This window comes from Podarcis pityusensis (genome assembly GCF_964106645.2).
Source record: "Podarcis pityusensis genome assembly, chromosome: 6".
Classification (NCBI taxonomy): domain Eukaryota; kingdom Metazoa; phylum Chordata; class Lepidosauria; order Squamata; family Lacertidae; genus Podarcis; species Podarcis pityusensis.
In genome coordinates this window covers 31,102,137-31,126,226 of record NC_138030.1, presented here as the reverse complement: position 1 = coordinate 31,126,226, position 24,090 = coordinate 31,102,137, and the positions used below count along the sequence as shown (strand labels likewise).

At 42.7% G+C, this 24,090-nt stretch overlaps 2 protein-coding genes across 3 annotated transcripts in view; one reads left to right on the top strand and one right to left on the bottom strand.

The window, feature by feature from the left end:
* The window catches only part of UQCC1 (ubiquinol-cytochrome c reductase complex assembly factor 1), a 41,106-nt gene extending 38,543 nt beyond the window's left edge, over positions 1 to 2,563 (bottom strand). The window contains exons 1-2 of one of the 2 annotated variants that reach the window (XM_081010409.1): positions 2,405 to 2,563; positions 423 to 527 (exon numbers count right to left, since the gene is read on the bottom strand). In XM_081010409.1, the coding sequence (XP_080866535.1) occupies positions 423 to 527; positions 2,405 to 2,428 (129 nt within the window). In that variant the 5' untranslated portion in view covers positions 2,429 to 2,563. The remainder of the gene's footprint in view (positions 1 to 422; positions 528 to 2,404) is intronic. The other variant, XM_081010410.1, reaches the window with a different exon arrangement.
* The window catches only part of CEP250 (centrosomal protein 250), a 129,324-nt gene that overhangs the window by 49,224 nt on the left and 56,010 nt on the right, over positions 1 to 24,090 (top strand). The window lies entirely within an intron of this gene.

The following is a 24,090-nucleotide window of genomic DNA, read 5'->3' as shown; positions in this document are numbered from 1 at the left end:
GGCAGCCTGCAGCCCGAAGCACGGGGCGCGCTGCGGAGCACACCCCGTGCTTTGGGCAGATGTCCGCAAGCCTCGTGCGCCTGGTGGGAGGTCCCACCGGGCGCGCAAGGCTTGGGGCGGCAGCCCGAAGCACGGGGCGCGCTGCGTAGCACGCCCCGTGCTTCGGGCAGATGTCTGCAAGCCTTGTGCGCCCAGCGGGAGGTCCTGCCGGGCTCGCAAGGCTTGCAGGCAGCAGCCTGTTCTGGGGGCTGGGGTCGGGGGAAGCTCGGGATTCCCCCGCACCTGGGGGGGAAATATTTTTTTTTTCTTTATTCTCCCCCCCCCGAAAAATCTAGGTGCGTCCTATGATGCGAAAAATACGGTAATTCCATGATAAGCTCTAGCAAAGTTCTCAATCTTGCAATTAAAAAAAAAAATTGTACCTGGAGAGTACCATGGAGCATCCTGCCCCATTGTTGCTGAGCTAATGTCGTTTGTATCAATCCACTGCATAATGCAATCCATTGTGGTACTCCAGCTCGATGAGTCTATAAAATAATAGCCACTAATCAGCAATGATTATTTTGACCAGCATTATCAAACACCCACCTTCCTATAACCCCATGTTTGAATAATACTGTAAAAACACAAGTGCTGCTCATCTGAAGATTCTGTATCTCCTCAGCACGATTCAGTATGAACAATTATAGTTCAAAGTAACATACTGCTAGAAGTTCAAATATGTAATGGGCAAGCAGAAGTATCTGCTCAGGCAAACTGATACATTCTCTACTAAGAACTATGAAGTCTTAACTAAAATCACAAAGATATGAAGAAAAACAACTAAATGTTCCCAGTGTAAAAGGACCCACAATCATTCTACATGACTGATACAAGCAAAAGTCAGGAAATTATAACTGGCTCCATGTGTCTAAATTATTTCCTGCCTCAAGACATTGTGTGTCTTACCACACCTTGCTCACTGCTATTCTCTTACATAATGATTATATCCTAGATTATATAATCAGGGTAACATGGCTTAACTTCTAAAAGATCCTGCCTGGCCAAAGAAGATTGGATAAATCAACCCACATGTCCCTTCCAGTTCCAGCCCTTTTGCTGACTACATAGCCCATAAGAAGAATGCTATAAGAGACAATGAGACTTAAAGGGCTACTGCTAGTAAGCTAGCAGAAAAGCCAAAAAGAGGTTTAGCTTCCTATTCTTTAGGTTTAAGCCAGGAGTGGGGAGCCTTGGCCGTAAATATGACTCTCCGCAGACTCACACCTCACCAGCCCTGTTTCATACCCCAAATGTCTTTGCTTGGCTGGAATGTGTGTTTGAACTCTGATAATGCTTCTTGCTTCCCTGAATGGAGGGGTGTGTGTGTTTGTGTTTACAAATATAAACTTTCTATGTGTTGCTTTCCCCACATTTGCCTCTGGCCCTTTCCACCACTGGCACACAACTCCCAGAAGGTGGCCCAGAAGGATATACAGCTCTCCAGCTGACACGTATGCCCCATTTCTGATTTAAGCCATACAGACACAGAGAACCAGGCATGAAATGGTGCAGTGAAAACAGAGCTGAAAAACGTGGCGTTTAAGTCAAGACCATCTCTGCAAAGAGCTTTGACTCAGAGCCCACCTCCATTGCCATTACAAATATTTAAAAAATAGCACTGCTGTACTACTAATTATGACAGAGCATGAGCCAGACTATTAAATTAAGAGCTGAAGATTCTGGTTATACAACCAGAGCTTCTGCCTCAGCCGCTGAAGTTACTTTACAAGCATTGTAATGGTTAGTGTTGGACTAGTACCTGGGAGACCAGGGTTCAAATTCGCCGCTGAGCCATGAAGCTCACTGGGTGATCTTGGGCCAGTCACAATCTCTCAGCCTAACCTACCTCACAGGGTTGTTGTGGGGATTAACTGAGGGGGGGGGGACTATGTATGCCACCTTGAGCTGTCTGGAGAAAAAGGTGGGATACAAATGCAACAAATAATTTTATGCCTAATTCTGTGAAGGCCGGTGATGCTTCTACGACGGGTCCCAACATAAGCAGCTACGGCGCTTTCATCCTTCCCACAGCAACGTCTGTCACCTCGCCGAAGCCTCCAAGGGCAAAGCCTTCCAGGGCGAGCAGGAACCCTCGCTCCCGATTTCCTCAGTCTTCCCACCGCCAACCGGGTCGCAGTTTGTGGGGCTGCCCACCGACAGCCCCCTGCGGACCCTTCTCTCCCCCGCCCCAACACACGCCCACCCCGCGCCCCTTGGCTGGCTCAAGCCCACGGAGCCGGAGAGGCTGCCCGAAGCCGGCCTCCCCAGCCCTGTCCCTCGGGCCCTTGCAGGCCGAGAGAGCGGTGCCAGCACGCCGAGCTCACGAAGGCAGCGCGCAAAGGCAGTCGCCAACCTCACTCACCACAACCCTCACCAGCGCCGCCATAATCCTTCAAGGACGAGCTTCCGCTTCCGCCAAACTTCAAAGTGCTTCCGCTCCTTCATCCGATGCCGGCGCCGCCACCTAGTCCCCCCGGGATGCTCTTGCGGAGCGTGTCTGGCCGGGGGCGGCGGGGCATGCGCCTGAAGAAGCTCCTTCGTAGCCGCGATGGTAGTTTTGCGCCAGGGGCGTAATAACGCAGCTCTATTTGCGGGAGCTGCCATAGGGGCGACCTGTGCCTGCGGGGCAGCTCGTATGTATTATGGGGAAGCCAGGAGCCTTTCCGTAAGGGGTGGGGGGGGTGGGGGTTGGCTGTTGGGAAACGCCGTGAAGGTTTCTTTTAATTTTATCCTTCTCGAAATCTGTTCCCCGTAAAGCCTCGGAAACTTGATGTAGTTTTAATGGCGAGGAAGGTGCTTTCTAGCAGTACCGGATTTACGTATAAGCTAAACAAGCTATAGCTTAGGGCCCCACTCTCTTGGGAGGCCCCCCAAAAGTTATAAAGGAAAAAAACAACTGGATGCACATTTCCAAAATATAAGATAAAAAACAAATAAAACAAAACAAAATAAAGATTATGAGTCTTTGTAAATTGTGTTTCTAAAGGAACTTTTGTTATTGCCAAATGCCAATCTGTTTGCATTATTAAGTTTGTTATGAATAAAAAATCATTTTAAGTTAGAGCTTAATAATTATTTCACTATTAATATACTTCTTAATTGTATTTCAGTTCAACAATTACTTTGATAAAATACATATTTTGTTATGTGCAAATGGCTTTAGATACCTATTCGGTACATAAATTACCATATAGCATATATTCAATGCAAAAGACAGCGACAATTTGTTGTTGACAAAGGACAGCTGGACAGATAAAGGGCCCCATTAACCTTCAGAACCTTAGGACTTCATCAAACCTAAATCCGGCCCTGCTTTCAAGAATGCACAGAGTGCAATTTTCTCCCACCAGTTAGTATCCACAACCAGCTCCCCCAACACACATACCAAGGATGAGGTGGCAGGACCTAATTCTGGCCACGTTGTTCTCTGTTCTCGCCCTCTTCTTGTGCGCTTAACCAGTGCCATAACTAGCCATAACTGCACCTGGTGCAAACCATACATTTGGTGTGACACCCATGTCAACTGCTCCCAATGTATGTTTAAATTAGAACCACAGATTTATAATTACATAAGAAAAGCTTTAAAAATCAGTGGCAGCTGGTAAGATTTTGTCTAGGCAGGGCTGTGATTTTGAACCTTGTGGTTTTTTTCACAATAAGACTAGTACAGCACTCATTTTGGAAAGTGTACCATTTCACATGTACACTGTCTCACTAAAAAAACAACCTCCATCAATTATTCTCTGCGCTTTTATGGACAGGGGAAGAGGTTCTGTATAAGAGAGCAACAGCATTCCCTCCATGCTGCATTCAATATATTTTGAACTTTGCTCTGAGAGGGGCATGTTGGAAGCAGATACACTTTTTCTGGAAATACGATGACAATAATTTATTTATTAAACCTTGCTCATCTGACTTGGTTGCCCCAGCCATTCTGGGAGGCTTCCAATAAAAATACAAGGGGAAAACCGACATAAAACATTAAAAGCTTCCTAAAACAGGGTTGCCTTCAGATGTCTATGAATTTTTTTTACAGTTGTTTAACTCTTTGACATCTGCAATCAAGCAGTCTTTCCTTACTAAACAGCTGCTGCTGCTGCTGCAGTAACTTTTAATGAGTGAATGCAGGGAAATGGTTAATACAGAGCTTGTTGCTACATAAGCCATCAACCATTTCTCCTCCAGGCAAATTCACAAAAATAAATACAAAATTGATAGATATAGAGACACACAGTGTCCACTGTTCTCTCTCTCTTTCTCTTATCCCCCACCCCACCCCTAGAAAGGGCTACAAAACAAATACTATATAAGTATTTGGAAACACACTCTGTTGCTTTTCTGGTTTACCAGAACATGCTAAAAAGTATGAGGAGCTCTGGCCTTCAAGGAAAGACTGGAACCTATAATGTTTGGAGGGGAGATGTTAACATGTAGTAAACATGTATCTTCTGAATGATGGCATTATTAATGATCATAACTTTCAACTCTGAATGCCAAAGATGCAGGATGCTATCAGTCAGATGCCCAGGCCTTGAAAGTTTCCTTAAGGCTACTTCTGAAAGTTCTGCCTCTGAAAGGAGCTGTGAGGAGCCATTCATTGTGTCAGTCTTGGCCTTCTGTGGTAAAAGGCCCATTTGTGAAAGAGGAGCTAGCAAGAATGGAGTCATGATGAACATGGAACAGTAGGAAGGAAAGACTTTCTTTAGCCATAAAGTATTTGTGTTGTGAACAAACTCCATTCTTAAACTGTTTATGCTTCTAAAGTTCTATACTCCAAATACCCAGACCATTTCCAGCAGTGTATTGGCAAGTTCCCAGATAGGCACACTGCCAAATCATATTGGCAGATGCTTTTCCCTGGCCTATTTTAAAATAATTTCCAATGAAAGGAATTCCATAATCACCACTATTAACTTCTTCCACTCTCCAACAATTTTATATTTACAATTCTTTTTGTAATATTTAAGCTGAAAATGTTCTTGTAACTCAAAAACCATTGCTTCCTCCCTTACCTTCAGTAGCTATGGAGAACAACTGATCTCCATCAACCTTATAGCAGCTGTTTAGATATGTATTTGAAAAGAGTTGCCAGCTTTCTGATAGCATAGGCACTTTCAAGACTGGAACTCCTGTTGTTTTCTCCTTGATAAATATTTTCAGTGCCTTCAGCTTCAACTTAACCAGCTCTCAGATGCCTGGTTAAAACTATTTTATTCCAGGAGGCCTTTGCAAAGTGAATGCTGTTCTGATGTGTTAATCTCTGATGTTTTAAATCTCTCATGTTTAATTATTGTTTTGAATTTTTGTATATTTTATGTTTCCATTTTGTAAGCCACTTTGAGACCCAGATGGGGAATAGTTTAATAAAATAAGTAAATAAGTTAAAAAGTTGCCTTCATATATATTACATTTTAAATCCAATATACCGTATTCCTGCTTTCTTTTAAATAATCCACTTGTTTCTTAATGTCATTGCCTGAACCTAGACACAAAATTTAACTAGACGCTAATGGCACATTGGTTCTAAACAGTTGCCCAGCATTATGATGCTACAATTCTTTTGTGACATGGTACCAGCTAGCTAAGGGACGCGGGTGGCGCTGTGGGTAAAACCTAGGGCTTGCCGATCGCATGGTCGGCGGTTCGAATCCCCGCGGCGGGGTGAGCTCCCGTCTTTCGGTCCCAGCTCCTGCCCACCTAGCAGTTCGAAAGCACCCCTAAGTGCAAGTAGATAAATAGGTACCGCTTTATAGCGGGAAGGTAAATGGCATTTCCGTGTGCTGCGCTGGTGCTGGCTCGCCAGAGCAGCTTCGTCACGCTGGCCACGTGACCCGGAAGTGTCTGCGGACAGCGCTGGCCCCCGGCCTCTTAAGTGAGATGGGCGCACAACCCTAGAGTCGGACACGACTGGCCCGTACGGGCAGGGGTACCTTTACCTTTTACCGGCTAGCTATTGATACACTCCATTTTAAGTAGGAAATCAGCCTTTGCCAGCTTGGTACCCTCCAGATGTTTTGAATTACAACTCCCTTCAGCCCATTATCATAGCTGTGATGGCTGAGGGCAGTGCTTATTTTCCGAGGGGACGCAGGGGTACACATACCCCTAAACATTTTGTGAATCAAAGCTTGGCCTCATTGAGGAGCACTATTTCAATATGAGTAGGAAAATGAGAGTACTCCTAAACATTTTTTTAAAAACAACAAAGCACTGGCTGAGGGTGACAGGATTTGTAGCAGAAGACATCTGGAGAATACCAGGTTGGCAAATGCTCTACTAAATAGAGGGCTGGTATGGCAATATAAGGTTTGAGAACTAGATCATGTATTGAAATCTAAGTGTTGAATTCCCCCTCCCCTAATTTTGTGGTGCCTCTCAAAGAGGTGTTGACTTGTGACAACAGGGGGTATAAATAACATTATACAATAGTTTTTGTCACTGAGAGCAAAATTCATTGAAGCACATTTTTGTGTCTGGGTAACTTGTCACCTATGGTGACATTTCTCTTTGTGACATCTAATTCCACCTGTCATTGACTGGTTGGATGCAGAGGAATGGTTGGAGGAACCAACTGGGAAATCCCCAAGGGAGTAAGACTCAGGGCCCGGGGATTGGTGGTGGGACAACGATGAGTGATCATAGTAAGAAGACTGGGAAGAGGAGGTGTCAGAAGCTGAAGGGGTAACAGGGCTTAGTGAGCTGGGAGAGTCTGTGTCAGAGAGAAGTCCAGAATCAGAGGAGGAAGCTGTGTGAGTTGGAGGAGGGAAGCTAAGAGGCAGAGATGAGTCAGGCTGGTGAAGACTCCTGGGTTGTTTCCCTCTTCTGCTGCTCCCTCGTCTCCATCTCCCAGAACTTGAAGAGGTCTGAAACTGGCAAAGCTATGGCAGGCTGCACGCAGGCATGGTGTCCGATTGCTTGGGGAAAGCTCTGGAGAGGGGGAGGCGTAGACAGCTGTGGGGAGGCGAGGACTTTCAGTCTCGGCAGCTGATACATGGGATAAGACACTCAGCTAAGTCTGAGTCTTTTTTCTTTTTTCTTGTAATAAAGTAATCTCCAATTTCGAACAGTGCGATTTATTGCTGGTTCTCTCTTTGACACCACCAAAACCCTGTTTCCATTTGCTCCTCACCTGAGCACAAGATGGCCATTTTGTTTCAAGTAGATTCCCCCCTCCCCCCATATTAGCATGCCTGTTTCCAGCAGCTGGCAATGTTGAAGCCATGTTCAGATCTCAACAACCTGTTTAGGGGGAGCTGTATTCTCAAGATACTTAAACAACAACAACAACAACACAAGGGTCTTCAACAATACCTCTTTATCATTTGGGTGCAAGCCTAACCCAGATAAATGTAATTTAGCCTATTTTGGTATTAAGTAACATATTTTTAAATGAAAATTCACACATGCACATATAAAAAGACAGCACAAACCTTCATTTTACCCATTAGGAAACATGATAATTAGTAGGTCTTGTAAAATTTGCTCTTGCACACTTCCTGAAAATTATCTATCTGTGTGTATGCCCAGAACAGAAAAGGGTTGTGGAAAGGGAAAGGAGCAATTGAAGGGAGTGACAAGCTTCTGAATAAGATCAGCATAGCAATGAAGATTCATGACTCGAAAAAAATTGTGTTTGGAGCTAATGTGCAGGCAGACAGACACTAAAATCAAATCTAAATGACGCATTTGAAAGCACCCTTAATGAGATGAAAGTGATGGACTATATGACACTGGCTGAGATGACTGGCAGAATCCGCGACCAGGGGAAGGAGACGGCGGAAGAAGAATGGAAGAAATTTAAAATCTATCTTAAGGACTATTATAAACTTGATGAATGTTAGAATGTCGAGGTTTTGAGAAAGAAAGGGTTACAGCGATATAGGATTAGACTGAAGGGAAGATTAAGAAGACATATGTTTGACAGAACTATTTAGAAGTTGCTGGAAAATTTTGGACATTGGGATGCAGAAAGGGGAGGTATGGGGGAGTCCGAGAAAGAAGGTTTATGAAAAAAAGGTCATGAAACTATACGTGTTTGTATGTCTCTTTATATGTTTGTATTGTCTTAAAAATTTTGTAAAACTAATAAAAATTTATATATAAAAAAAATGAAAGCACCCTTAATGCATGTTGCAATATGTTTGTGTGTATGTGTATGCGTCTTGCATTCCTTAAAATTAGGTTTATGTTTTGGTTATGTATACTGCTCTGGTGTTGCAGTAGATAAATTTTGGCCTATTAATACTTTTATAAATGAAATAAATAAATAAATAAAATGCCCAACTCAGGTACACTCCGCCTGGAAGCTCTCTTCTGCAAGACAAAACCAGGTACAGTGGTACCTCGGGTTACATATGCTTCAGGTTACATACACTTCAGGTTACAGACTCCGCTAACCCAGAAATATTACCTCAGGTTAAGAACTTTGCTTCAGGATGAGAACAGAAATCGTGCTCCGGCGGCGCGGTGGCAGCAGGAGGCCCCATTAGCTAAAGTGATGCTTCAGGTTAAGAACAGTTTCAAATTAAGAACAGACCTCCGGAACGAATTAAGTACTTAACCCGAGGTACCACTGTATAGCCCAGCTTTGATTTTAAACAAATCAACTGCTCCCGGCACTTCAAATGCAAGAATAAACATTGATACCATCTTAATAAACATAATCCCCAGATGTTAAGCAAACGCATAGAAATAGCTGTACAAAGATTAATCTGGAATTGAGGTGAAGTTTAAGCTCTAATATTCATTAACACTGAGGTCTTTCCAGACTTGTCCTCTCCAGAGAAACATATGTTTGGCATTTAGAAATAAAAGTGTTTTTAAAAAAATATTGAGGATTGCCATATGCTAGATGGAACACATCCGAATTTGAAGATGTGGTTACCATAGAAGGCTAGAATCCATTATCCAATTTGACTTGTTAAAGCTACCTTGGGCATTAGAGCAGTCTACCTCTATTGCCAATGTAACAACCCCTCTGTCCTAAGCGCCTGTATGAAATTGTAAAAGACTGAGAATGTTCTGTTGTGAACATTCCATGACATTTCATCAGCTCAATCACTGCCAGAGGTTTCACCACCACAAAATTCTTTAGGGTATTACAATATAAAATTCTTGAAACCAACAAATTTAACACAGTTAGTGGAATTAATGTATTTGACACCAAAAGCAGTTTAATAATTACCGTATTTTTTGCTCCATAAGACACACTTTTTTCCTCCTAAAAAGTAAGGGGGAATGTCTGTGCGTCTTATGGAGCGAATGCATGGTCCCTGGAGCTGAATTGCCCAGGGGCAAAAAACAGATCGTGCTTTTTTTTTTTTTAGAAAGAGGGAAGGGGGTGGTGAAACAAAGCCGCTGAGTAGCTGATCGGCAAGCGACCGGGAGGGGAGATGAGGGACTCAAGCAATAAAGGAGGCTGCCTGGGAGGTGGGAGGTAAAGACAGCAAACTTGCAAGGAGAGCAGACAGGAAGATTAAAGCAATGAGGAGAGAAATTAGAAGAAAAGGAGGAGCAAAAAAACTGTTCCAGCTAAGGAAAAGACACTAAGGCAAACAAGAAGGAAGAGGGTGTTGAAACAAAGCCGCCGAGCAGCTGATCGGCAAGGGATCGGGAGGGAGATAAGGGACTCTAGAGATAAAGGAGGCTGCCTGGGCGGGGGGAGGTAAAAGCACATGGATCCTCAGGATTTTTGCATTGGGTCACCCCAAATTCACCATCAGATCACATAGCATGTCCATGGCTACAGCCTGCACCAAAAAAATCACACATCCACTGTTTCGTGGGGCAAAAACATGGTTATAAAGCACGGATCCACATGGATTCTACCCGAAACTCACCGTCAAATCACATAATATTCGTTCAGAATATTTTTTTTCTTGTTTTCCTCCTCTAAAAACTAGGTGTGTCTTATGGTCAGGTGCTCTTATAGAGCGAAAAATACGGTAGTAATGCTTCTGGAACCTCCATTTTCACTTGTGGTCTGCACTTCCTTGAGGACAAGTACATATCAAGGAAGTTGCGGAGTGTTTTTCAGGACTGAGCTAATTTAATTGAGGTTTGTTTTGTTTTTATTTGCTGTAATGCTTTCCACTATGTAGTTGTGCCTTGTCTCATGTTCTGTGATCTCAGGTCTTGCTCAGTAGATTCCCCACAAATTAGTCATTGATCATTCAGTTGCTACTTTGGACTAGACTCTGTACTTTCTGCCAGTTCCAATCTGCTTTTATCCTGTTGGGACTTTTCTTTCACAGTTCTGAAGCCAAAATCAACCCGCAGCACAAGTTTCTTGACTTCCGTACTGCTTGTTGTCACCATCCGTTTTCTATCAATCATGCCAAGATTTTTCCTTCCCTTTCCCAGCCCATGGATTCAGGGTAATAACAAAATAGGTTGGCATTTTTGTTTGTGTTTTTCATGCCAAAGTTTATCCTTCCTTTGCCTCATGGCCAGGGTGTATGAGGTTAAAATTAAAGCAGATTCCTCACAAGTCCTCTAATTTGTAATTTGCTTACCTTCAATAAGAAAATAATTTGGACCTTTCAGGTATCAGGAAAACTTTGGGGTTTGGGAAACAATAGGTGACAAAAACTAGACCTATCAAACACAGAAGGCAAGGTTTTGCAATCGTATTGGTGCTTGGAATGGTTAGTGATTTTCAAGATTGAAGCTGTAGTGGATGACGGTACAAAAATGGCAGAGCAAGTAAAGCAAGTGGAAAGAATAGCTCGGAGGGAAGAGTGGCTGTCATTCCCACCCCCACCTTCCTTTGTTGTTGCAAAAGAGGGATGGTGACATTTAGGGTATGGTGCCAATTAGCACAAAATACGGCAGCCAGACTTGTCTGGTACTCTTAGGCTGGAGCACTGAACTGATTTTACACCAACTTCATCAGCTTCCCACTTGCGTCTAGGTCCAATTCAATGTTCTAGTTCCATCCTTTAGTGTGAAATCGGCAAAGAGCAGAGTGGTCCAATGTGTGGGCCGCAAGGCCTTTTTTGGCAGCCCTCGGTAATCTTAAAATACATTTAGGGCTCTAATCCTGCCTGGAAAGCCATACACACAAGCCCAATCCCCATGTTCCCAAACTATCTCAAGGCAGCAGAGGTTGGCAGGGAAGTTGACAGACAACGACATGAAGCCAAGCTGCCACTGCGTGCCTCCAACTTTTCTCCCACACATATCAACTGCAGATTAGTGGGTACAGTGGTACCTCTGGTTAAGAACTTAATTCATTCCGGAGGTCCGTTTTTAACCTGAAACTGTTCTTAACCTGAGGTACCACTTTAGCTAATGGGGCCTCCTGCTGCTGCCACACCGCCGCTGCACGATTTCTGTTCTCAACCTGAAGGAAAGTTCTTAACCCAAGGTACTATTTCTGGGTTAGCGGAGTCTGTAACCTGAAGCGTATGTAACCTGAAGCGTATGTAACCCAAGGTACCACTGTATTCAGTATCTTATGATATAGTTATATATTGGAGCATGAAATAACACCCAGGGATAGGATCATAATATCCCCCATGTCATGGGACACTTCCAGATTAAAGTTTGTTCTGGAATTGGTGCTATTCATGCATGCTTGCATTTCCCCCCAGCACCCACACAACATTGTTGGCAACAAAATACCTGTCTGGTCCCCCCCATTTCCCCATTTAATCTGCATCTCCTGACAATAACTCAACAAATGTCCAGAGCAGGGTCATTGGAGACCAGTGTCCGCAGAACGTTACCCATGGCCAAGCAAACCTGTATTTTGGCAAATGCAAGCTTGTTCTATAGACAAGCCCTGTTCCATATTAGATTGTTTTGATCATATGCATGAATGCATTTGGTGTGAAAAAGAAGGTCAAGAAGGCTGAGGTACCATCTATGAGAAAACATTTTCCAGATTTTGGCTTTCTCTAAGGTAATATGCAAGTGCAATTAAAACAGAACCTGGAAATACAGAGTACAGTAGCCTATTCAAAGCTTGTTGTATGAGCTGAACTCCCTTCATTGATAGTTTTCCAAAACACACAGCTGCAATAATCTTTATCCAGGGGCAGGGAATAAATTAAGTCTGAACACCTCCTCTACATATAGTGTGGTACAGTGTGCAGCCCTGTACGCTGTATAACCTCTTATTGGTAATGGAAAGCTAAAGCAGGCAGGAGTGAAAAACCTGTCTGACCAGCAAAGGTTCTCTTCTTTAAACAGCACACAAATGAGAAGAAAAATCGGACAAAGTAGAGGGCAGCTTAATCACTGTTCTGTTCTGTTGCTGTAACAATGTCTGCTGGAGTCATCAAACCTTCCAGTTGGGCACTGGGCCAAAACATATTCAGAAATTGACAGGGAGGGATGAAATGCCAGGAGCATCCTGCTGGGCAGGTAGTCGCAAACAGAGCCCCCACAGATGATCAGCTAAAGTAAATAAATGTGCCATTCTAACAGGAGTAGCAGGAACCACTAGCCTTAAAGTTGGGTAAAGTTTTCCATTCGCTTCCTATGATTTTTGCCTCCATCCTTTTATTTTAAAAAGTCCACTCCTGGGACTGAAATCTGAAGACGGATCCTCTCAAAATCATGTAGTGGAGTGTGCATTAGTGACCTCTGCCCTGATACATTTGGTTTCATTATTCCAAGTTGCGGTGTTCAGACAGGGGAGTAAAACTGAACCAACTATATCCAGATAGTAAAACATTTTACAGTATTTGCTGCCTGTGCTAAGTGAGTGGTCTAAAAAACTTGGTGAGCAGAGCTCATGCATAGCATACGTCTAAAACTAAGAATCAACGACAATATTATGAGTTAATTGCATTTTAATAAGTGATGTCAAGATTGGTTTTGATTTCAAAGCCATATTTATCACTCCTATAATTGAACTTGCTCTCATAAATACACTGCCTTATTCAATGGCGGTTGGAGTCATCATCACTTCCTTTTTTAAAAAAGAAAATTCTTGGCCTCCCTTTCATTGCATTGAAGTATGACAGTCTAGTCAATAAATATGTTTAATAGATTAATTCATACAATATTTAAAACATCTGTGGGGATCCAGATTTTGTATGACACAGCATCCAAAATGCACCGCAGTACTGCTGGTACTGCTACACTCAATATGCCAGCAAATTTGGAAAACTCAGCAGTGGCCAGAGGATTGGAGAAGATCAGTCTACATCCCAATCCCAAAGAAGGGCAGTGCCAAAGAATGCTTCAACTACCGCACAATTGCACTCATTTCACACGCTAGCAAGGTTATGTTTAAAATTCTACAAGGCAGGCTTAAGCAGTATGTGGACCGAGAACTCCCAGAAGTGCAAGCTGGATTTCGAAGGGGCAGAGGAACCAGAGACCAAATTGCAAACATGTGCTGGATTATGGAGAAAGCTAGAGAGTTCCAGAAAGACATCTACTTCTGCTTCATTGACTATGCAAAAGCCTTTGACTGTGTCGACCACAGCAAATTATGGCAAGTTCTTGAAGAAATGGGAGTGCCTGATCACCTCATCTGTCTCCTGAGAAATCTCTATGTGGGACAAGAAGCTACAGTTAGAACTGGATATGGAACAACTGATTGGTTCAAAATTGGGAAAGGAGTACGGCAAGGCTGTATATTGTCTCCCTGCTTATTTAACTTATATGCAGAATTCATCATGCGAAAGGCTGGACTGGATGAATCCGAAGCCGGAATTAAGATCGCCGGAAGAAATATTAACAACCTCAGATATGCAGATGACACAACCTTGATGGCAGAAAGTGAGGAGGAATTAAAGAACCTTTTAATGAGGGTGAAAGAGGAGAGCGCAAAATATGGTCTGAAGCTCAACATCAAAAAAATGAAGATCATGGCCACTGTTCCCATCACCTCCTGGCAAATAGAAGGGGAAGAAATGGAGGCAGTCAGAGATTTTACTTTTTTGGGCTCCTTGATCACTGCAGATGGTGACAGCAGTCACGAAATTAAAAGACGCCTGCTCCTTGGGATAAAGGCGATGGCAAACCTAGACAGCATCTTAAAAAGCAGAGACATCACCTTGCCAACAAAGGTCCGTATAGTTAAAGCTATGGTTTTCCCAGTAGTGATGTATGGAAGTGAGAGCTGGACCATCAAGAAGGCTGATCGCCGAAGATTTTTTTTTTTTTAAATAATATTTATTCCAAATTTAAAATCACAGAAAAAAAGAAAAGCCATACAGAGTACAAAGAGAACTTTGACCATAACAGAGCAAAAAATAAACAAGTAAAAAGAACAATGAGATAGAATAAAAAAAAAAACTTAACAAAAAATATAAAAATGTATTAAGTTAAAAATAAAACAAAAGCAGGTTAAACCTTTACATATCCTTTTCCCTTTACTTATTTCCATTGACCTCCTCTCACCTCCCAATTTTGTATTCTTGTTCAAATCGTATTTCCAGCAAATCCCTCTAATCTTATTTTCATTTACATATTTTAAAATTGAAGTAATATAATTAAACCTCCTCTATTTCATCAAATTCATCAACTCATCTTTACTTATTCCATTATATCGTATCTACCGAAACGACCTAATATTCTTTTTCCAACCTCCTTCTAACATTCTTTTATATTGCTATACTTTTGAAGATATATTTTAAATTTTTTCCAATCTTCTTCCATCGACCCTTCTCCCTGGTCTCGAATTCTGCCAGTCATTTCAGCCAGCTCCATGTAGTCCATCACTTTCATCTGCCATTCTTCTCGGGTAGGCAATTCTTGTGTCTTCCAGTACTTCCCGATAAGTATTCTTGCTGCTGTTGTAGCATACATAAAAAAAGTTCTATCCTCCCTTCGCACCAATTGGCCGACCATGCCCAGAAGAAAGGCCTCTGGTTTCTTCAGAAAGGTATATTTAAATACCTTTTTCAGTTCATTATATATCATTTCCCAGAAAGCCTTAATCCTTGGGCATGTCCACCAAAGGTGAAAAAATGTACCCTCCGTCTCTTTACATTTCCAACATTTACTATCTGGCGAATGATAGATTTTTGCTAGCTTGACTGGGGTTAAGTACCACCTGTAAATCATTTTCATTACATTTTCTCTTAAGGCATTACAAGCCGTAAATTTCATACCTGTGGTCCATAACTGTTCCCAGTCAGCAAACATAATATTATGTCCAAAATCATACTTACCTGGCAGGGGAGACACCTTGATCATAATATTATGTCCAAAATCTTGTGCCCTGATCGCCGAAGAATTGATGCTTTTGAATTATGGTGCTGGAGGAAACTCTTGAGAGTCCCATGGACTGCAAGAAGATCAAACGTATCCATTCTTAAGGAAATCAGCCCTGAGTGCTCACTGGAAGGACAGATTGTGAAGCTGAGGCTCCAATACTTTGGCCACCTCATGAGAAGAGAAGACTCCCTAGAAAAGACCCTGATGTAGGGAAAGATGGAGGGCACAAGGAGAAGGGGACGACAGAGGACAAGATGGTTGGACAGTGTTCTCGAAGCTACAAACATGAGCCTGACCAAACTGCAGGAGGCGGTGGAGGACAGGAGTGCCTGGCGTGCTCTGGTCCATGGGGTCATGAAGAGTCGGACACGACTAAACAACTAAACAACAACAACAACTGCTGGTAGGATAATTAATGTTTTAGAGGAGTCTCATTGCACTCTACATTTCTTACTGTAGGCTAGTCATAAAGTCATTCTGTGTAAACCTGAGGGCTTGTAACCGAACAGCATGATCTACAGAATGTGTGTCTGATGTATCATATCAAAGGAACATGAAGCTAGCATAGGAACACATGAAGCTGTGTGATTCAGAATCAGACCATTGGCTCATTTAGCTCAGTGTATTTTCTACACTGACAGGCAGCAGCTGTCCAGTGTTTCTGTTAAGTTGTGGGTGAACATATCAGACAACACAGCAATTCTTCAAACAGCTCTTGTTTATTCACAGGCCAGAACTGAACTGAAGGGTTCAGCCCGGCTGCTTACATAGAGCTCCTCTACAACGCAACAGTAACAACTTTCTGTAACTATCCAATCACTGAACGTCACTTTCAATTCCTTATTTGCATATGTGGACCTGAGTGAAAACTATCTACAGTATCCCCCTGCTGGCCCAGGGTGAGAACTTCAGTACATAACAGTTTCAGACAGAAGTCTTTTCCAATCCTACCTGGAGAAGCCAGAACCCAGGGTCATCTGCATGCAAAGGAGCTGCTCTATCACTGAGCTATAGCCAACCCCACTGAAATGTGTATAAAGGCATAAATCATTAGGGACAGCACAAGTGCCATAGCTGGGGGGGGGGGGTTAGCTGGGGGTTTTTTTGCCCCGGGTCTCCTGAGGGGTGACATTGAGGCTCCCAACCTCTGTGTGTACATAAATGGGGTTTATGTGTGCTAAACTGGGTCTTTGACCCAGGTGAAATAAATGCTAGTTTTGCCCCTGGACAGCACAAATATTCAAATAGGGAACTTGAAGAAGAAGAAGGAGAAGAAGAGTTTGGATTTGATATCCCACTTTATCACTACCTGAAGGAGACTCAAAGCGGCTAACATTCTCCTTTCCCTTCCTCCCCCACAACAAACACTCTGTGAGGTGAGTGGGGCTGAGAGACTCCAGAGAAGTGTGACTGGCCCAAGGTCACCCAGCAGCTGCATGTGAAGGAGCGGAGACACGAACCCGGTTCCCCAGATTACGAGACTACCGCTCTTAACCACTACACCACACTGGCTCTCACCAGTGGCAGGCAACCCCATTCAGATGTTTCCAAGCAAGGCACGACAAAGTGGGCCCTGCTCACCTTGAAAGTGAGTGCCACACACCCCTTCCCGTGTCCCCAAATCTCAGTAACTTACCTTGGGCATAGGAAGGATGCAGGTACTGCCAGGACTCCAGCAAAGCATCTTCTCCCTCACTCAGCAGTCATTCATACTCTGTCTCTCATTGCTCAGGAGGGGTTCCCAAACTCCAGAGAGGGGTGCATGTGGTTGCTGAGTGGGGAAGGTTGCCTGCTGAGTACTTCCTGAGGTAACTTTCCTTTGGATCCAAGGCACTTTTTAAAAACAACCAACAGAAAACTGCACATTTATAATAACAATATCAAGGATAGTATGTTCCAGCCGCTACTGCAGATGAGCAGATATTCTCTGCTCTGCATTGGATAAACATATGTTCTTTACACGTTATTTTCTGGAGAGAAAAAGAAAACTGGGTGGAGGGGGTACCCATCGCCCATGATATCATAGACACTAACATCTAGTACAGTGGTACCTCGGGTTACATACGCTTCAGGTTACACACTCTGCTAACCCAGAAATAGTGCTTCAGGTTAAGAACTTTGCTTCAGGATAAGAACAGGAATCGGGCTCCAGCGGTGCAGCGGCAGCGGGAGGCCCCATTAGCTAAAGTGGTGCTTCAGGTTAAGAGCAGTTTCAGGTTAAGAACGGACCTCTGGAATGAATTAAGTACTTAACCTGAGGTACCACTGTACTGCAAAACTGGCCTCATAGCTGGGAACTAGTTTACTGTTTCCTCAGGTACTGCTTGCAGAGTTACAGAAATCTGCAAAGTTGGTTTGTGCCAGGAGCTGTGGTGGGACAGTTTAAAAAAACCACACGAATAGGGATTGAAGCTATGATGGCTCTGTTACACCACATCCAAGTCCCTAAAAACTTGCCGTCCACACAGTCTTATGAATTTTAGTGGCACAAAGCTGTTTCTTCGCTTCTGCACCTTTGCAGTCCCTGAGGATTAGGCGGCCTGTCAACTAATTTGACTGTTCATGCTTGACAATTATTCAACAATTGTTGAAAACCATCGTCACCTGATATGTAACTTTATGTCAAACTTGTAAAAAAAATACCCCTGCACTATGCAACAAGAATAACAATTCCTAAAATAAGATTAACCAAAACCACAGAGTAAAAGTTTTTAACAGCAAAAGAAAAAGAAAAAAATCTTATCAGGCTTGGTTAAGATGTTGTAAAAGCAGTATCTTTTAACACCTTTTATTATACAAGGGCCAAGGGGGTTTTATGTTTCTTAAAAGCAGCTTCAAATAGCCCACATACTGGGTTACTGCATCTTTCATATGGCTGCTGTATAAACAAGCACATTTTATACAGGAAATGACATAACCATGTAAAAGTGTACATGGAGTTTAGGCACATATTCAAACACTAATGGGAATGCATTGTTTTAAATGGCATACTTTTATGTTTACCTATTCAGCTTAGTGTTCATATTTTAGCCAAATGCAACAAAAATTACCGACACATACCTGTCTCATAGTGTACTGTTTATTTGAAATTTGGACCTTTACAAAGACTCACTAGGGACAGATAATGACCCTAGAAAGTAAATACAAATGAGACATTTTCAGTAAGAGGGAGAGAGAGGAGAGAAACCTGCCATCATAAAGGTGGAAAGCTGAACTTTTAACCTGTATTATTTTACCACTCATGTTTCTTCTCATTTTTACCATTTGGCTAATGCCAATTCCCCAGTGGACAGCAGGGCACTTGGCAATAACAATAATATGGGACGCCAGTCTTCACACTCTGTATCAGAATCTGACAGCTGATAAGAGAGTAATAGCTGTGGGGTTGTAAGCCTTTGGCGTGTTTCGGTATAGCTTTTCATGCTTCTAGATATGGGCTGCACATGCAACATATATAAATGTATATATTATCATTAAATGGGACATACTTACAGGAGAACGGGCTCATGGCTGCAGCCACATAGCATCATGAAAGCTCAGAGTTAACAATTAAAGTTTGTTCAATGTGGGAACTTGAACTTGGACAAGTGATATGTTGGATCAGACCAATGGTTCACTGTAGATCAGTGTTGTGTCTTTCGAACTGCCAAACTTCCCCAAGGAAGTTCACAAGGAGGGTGAGTTGTTGATATCTATTTCTTGTTTGCTTCCAAAATCCATTAGATGGAAGTGGTACCACCACATTCAGTAAACGTCTCTGGGGGTTTCTTAAGCCATTTGTGCTATTAGCTAACATAATGTGAATTCTATAATGTAGTTTATGTGTTATGAGAAGTACTTTAGGCTGCAGTCCTATAAAGTCTTACCTGGGATGAAGTCTCATTAAATTAAATGTGTCTTACAATGGGGGCACATGGGCTTCTGCTGTTAATTATGTGAAATCAGTTTAATAAGGGGCCCTGACTAATTAAGAGTGAATTATTTCTTTGCTCAGTCTCTTTATACTAGATCTCATTTTATCATTCTTTCTTTTCTGGTTTGCTAGAACAATAAATATTTATTGCTCATAGCCATTGCAAAAAAAAGAAGAAAATGTGTAAAATGCAAACAAACACGAGCAATGGAGCTTCCTAGTTCTTATTTAACATACAGAGTTTAGCTAAAATAAATTCTTAACAATACCTTCCGAAGGTTTCCATTTCTTAGGTTGTTCACATTCATGAATCACTTTTACAGTCCAGTTACACTTTATTGTAAAAAATCCACATAGATTCTCTCCACTGCTCCTGCAAATAATGTAGCTTGGTAACAACTTTCTTTCTTTCTTTCTTTCTTTCTTTCTTTCTTTCTTTTCTTTCTTTTCTTTCTTTTCTTTCTTTCGCTTGCTTTTATATACCACCAACTCATGTAGAAGAAAACATAAAACACTATAAAATAGTACAAAACCACCATTAAAATGATTGGCTAATCAAGAAAATGTAAACCACTGCATTGGCCTATTGGCATAAAGAAAAGTCTTCAAGAGATGCCTCAAAGTTAATAGCAAGTATGCCTGACAAATTCCTGCTGGAAGAGGATTCCACAGCATGGGACTGGCACTCCATCTCCAACTTCAAGTTGAGGCCAATGAGGCCTCTGTAACATGCCCCCCCCCCCCAAATTAGAACAAATTGTGGGGCGCAAACAATGAACAGCCCCAAAAGATGCAATGACACTGAATGCCGACTGAGGGAGGGACCAGGTAGAAGGGAGAAAGGAATGGAGTGGCTGGGAAGAAAGGAAGGAAGCAGGGATACATAGATGGCAAAAGTATAGAATGTATAGAAAATTCCTGCTTCAAACGGAGAAGCTACCATAAAATGTTCTTCACAGTAGAAGACAGAGCTGATCATAAATATCAATGGGAAAATTAAATGTTTTACTCTACCTGGGATTAGGCACAAGTATGTCCAGCCCATCTCCACCCCCAGAAAAACAAAACAAAATGGCGACCTATCCCTACCAAAAAAAGTCCACTAAGGACTAGGCATGTTCAGTAGGCGTTATATGTTTGCCGACTGTTATGCTGGCTAGGGAGGAAGGAAAATGGAGTGGATGGAACCCTGAACAGAACTACCCAGCACTGCAACACTTTGTTGCATGCACTCACTTGTAAACTTATGATCCCAGTTATCCAATCTTCTTCCCCACCCCATTCCCAACCTCAAACATAGTGGGACTTACTAAAGACAGGGGCATTCCATTAGCACTTTTAACTTTTTTTCTCTCTTTTAGGTCCAATATGAAAAAATTTCAAGTTTTAATTAGCAGTTCTGAAAAAACTTACAACACTTTTCGTAAGCTTAAAAAGATCTAGTATACAATCCTGAAAGGTGTTTTTTTTTAAGGTGGTCGGCCTCCATACATTGGCGCTATGTAGCAATGTATGCCACATCGTGTCCTCCCCACCGCCAGTCTTTCTTACTCACTTTTCTTTTCTTTTTTTTGTAGAACTATTTCCTAATATTTTTGGAAAGTTTTTCTTCTTTGGGTGGGGCCCTCCAGACTCATTTCCTTTTCCAGTGATCACTACCATGCATGGGTTGAAAATGAACTCTGCCTGCCAAGTCATCTTTGCTTTGTTTTTTTCTTCATTACATGTGGGAAAGATCAAACTATGTCTTCCTTACTTTGGAGAGGCTCACTGTGGCAATAATTGCCTGCCTCATGCTCAATACATACAGGGAAGAGGTTCTTAAAAGGAAGTAAGAAAGAGATATTTTCACAGGCCAACTAACAGTACCGGCTTAGCAGCAGACACAGAATCTAGGAATCACGATTTGAGGAGTACAGGAGCAGGACAAGAAGTTCAGAACTGGTCAGAAGCAACGAAGATGTCCCAAGAGTTTCCACATCCTGCCTGTCAAGCCTTTTAAAAAACAGAGTGTTACACTCTCACTCATGAGATTTGCTTGCTTTGCGGGTTTGCAGATGTACACTCCTCTGGGGTGGATGGGTCTGCTCAGGTCTGCAGGATTGGTGCTTGGTTCTAGGGGAAAATACTGCACTCTCCTATTCAGGCTCCTGATCAGATACTGCTGCCTCCTGAATTGCCTTCCCCCACAGCTGCCCACAGCCCAGCGCAGCCTCGAGTAAGGCTCTCCACTCAGCCAGGAGATCAGAGTATGGAACTGGCATCCTTGCCTCCACTTCCAAAGTGGCTGAAGTTGTGGAAGACACAAGATCTACCCACCTTGGAAGAATGGCAGATGAAGGTGATGGACTATATGGAATTGGCGGAAATGACTGGCAGAATCCGAGACCAGGGAGAAGAGTCGATGGAAGAAGATTGGGAAAAGTTTAAAGACTATTTACAGAAATATTGCAAAATTAATGAATGCTAGAACGATGTTCGATTGAAACTAAGTGGTCTTTAGCTGAAACGTTATAAGGCAATATGAAAAAATGGATTATAAATAGGTAAAAATTTAAAATTATAATACTTTACGATTAACGACTAGGATATACAAAGAGGGGAGGGATTTGCTGAACTAACAAACTGAACTGGAATACAAAAAAGGGAGGTGTGAGGAGGTCCGGGAAATAAGCAAATGAAGGATAAGTAATGGAAAGAATGAAGTGTTTTTAACTATTTTTATTTTGCATTTTTCTTTTTTCTTTTTCTATATTGTAATATTTTGAAAACCTTAATAAATATATTATAAAAAAAAACAAAGTGGCTGAAGTTGAGTCCCCTTCCCCAATCCTTGCTCTCACCAATCAGCTGCCCCCGCCCCACTGGTTGGTCGTTTCTTCCTCCTCCTTCGTTGGGGCCTGTCAACCCAAACCTAATCCTGATATTACTGTGAGGTGTACTACGGGTGTCACAACACTTATGGATTTCAAAAGCATGAAGCACAACTTCTCAGGAAGGTATGGCCATTTTGCCATTTTATTTATTTGGGCAGTATATTTATTTGGATAAGTGTATCCTGCTGTTCAATGAAAAAGCATTTCACAAGCAACAGTATAGGTATGCTAATTTAGAAACAATAAACAATTAAATTTTAGAAGCCAAAGAATTTCCCCGAAGCTCTCTCTTGATTTCCCCAGATAGGGACTCAGGGCTGTTTAAAGCAAAGGACAAGACTATTCTCCTCCCAGACCATTTACCTCTTATGTTGTGTCTTTTCCGATTGTAAGCCTGATGGAAGGGTCTTTTATTTTTTAGCAATCTGTAAACTTCTCTGGGACCCTTTTTTGGCTTAAGAGCAGGGTGATCTTTTAAATATTTATATAATTGGCAGTTGAATCTCAACTTGGGTCCTGGGACAGCATCCTCCGCTGTACATTGCCATAGCAGGGTAGCTTTGTAGGGGACTTGGGGGGAATGGTGGTGTTGGGGCTGCCTCCAGTGGCTGCCTCCTTCTGCCTAGTAGGGCCAGCACTAGATAGATCCTGGAGTCCGCCTGCAACTACCAATTAGTGCAACACACCCTTTTGTTTCACCCTTATCCTGAATGTTACCACGCATAATGGGGCAACATTTTAGTTTTCACAGCCAGTTTGTGTTCCAAATTGTTTCACGAGGCTCTTCTCCCAGGTGCTATAAAGACTTCTGTGGGTCCATGTGATCTTGCTCCCATCCTTTACCTGCTGATGAAATCCAGATGTTCTGTTATATCAAAAAGAAACCCTAGTGGCTTAGACGTGTCCTGTCTAGACATAAAGCAAGCCTTCACCGTTCTCTTGGGGGTTTTAGTGTAGTATTAATGGATTATAGCTAAGGGTACAATAGCTATTTATGAATGGATTGACATGACCACTTTCTCCTGGCTATGAACAGAACGCTCCATGTGTTTTGTGGAGATACATGTGAAGATCAGTCCTGTGATTGTGAATGGATCAAATGTGCATGTACTACAAAACTTGGGAAGCGTATCTTAGGGACGGACTCCTTCCTTTGGGAGTAATGCAGCTGAAGTTCTTCAGCAAATTAATTCTTGGGCCAGCACTGGACTAGCCTTGGAGGCTTAGAAGGTATACCGGCTGGGTGTATCCTGACATGATGAAGGTGCTCAGGTCACTGTGCCATCCAGATGCTTTGGACTACAGCTCTCACCAGACCCAGCCAGCATGGATGCATGGCTGGCTGAGAAGGATGGGAGCTGCAGTCCTAAACAGCTGGAGAGCACCAGGCTGGAGAAGGCTGCTGTCGAGCCATCCATGCATACTCTAGTTTAGTCAAGCATACAATCTCTTCTCTACAGGATAGTATAGACATACAGTGGTACCTCGGGTTACAGATGCTTCAGGTTACATATGCTTCAGGTTACAGACTCCACTAACCCAGAAATAGTGCTTCAGGTTAAGAACTTTGCTTCAGGATGAGAACAGAAATCGGCCTCCGGCGGCACGGCAGCAGCAGGAAGCCCCATTAGCTAAAGTGGTGCTTCAGGTTAAGAACAATTTCAGGTTAAGTACGGACCTCTGGAAGGAATTAAGTACGTAACCAGAGGTATCACTGTACCTTGGACATATTGTGGGTTTGGTTCCAGACCACCATGATAAAGCAAATATCACAATAAAGTGAGTCACACATTCCCCCCCCCCCCCATTTCCCAGTGTGCATAAAAGTTATGTTTACACTATACTATAATCCAGTGGTTTTCAACCGATGCGCCACAGCACCCTGGGGTGCCTTGAATGATGGTCAGGTTTTTCCCAGGTATCACACAGGAGAGCTGCAGAAAGAGTATAGTCAAGGGAGCCGTGGACTCAAAAAGCTTGTAAACCTCTGCTGTAGTCTAGTAAGCCAGCACCCGCCACTGGCTGCAGGGGCAGGAGGGGGGAAGCCCAGCACCAGCTCTAGCCAGCTCCACTCCCCGG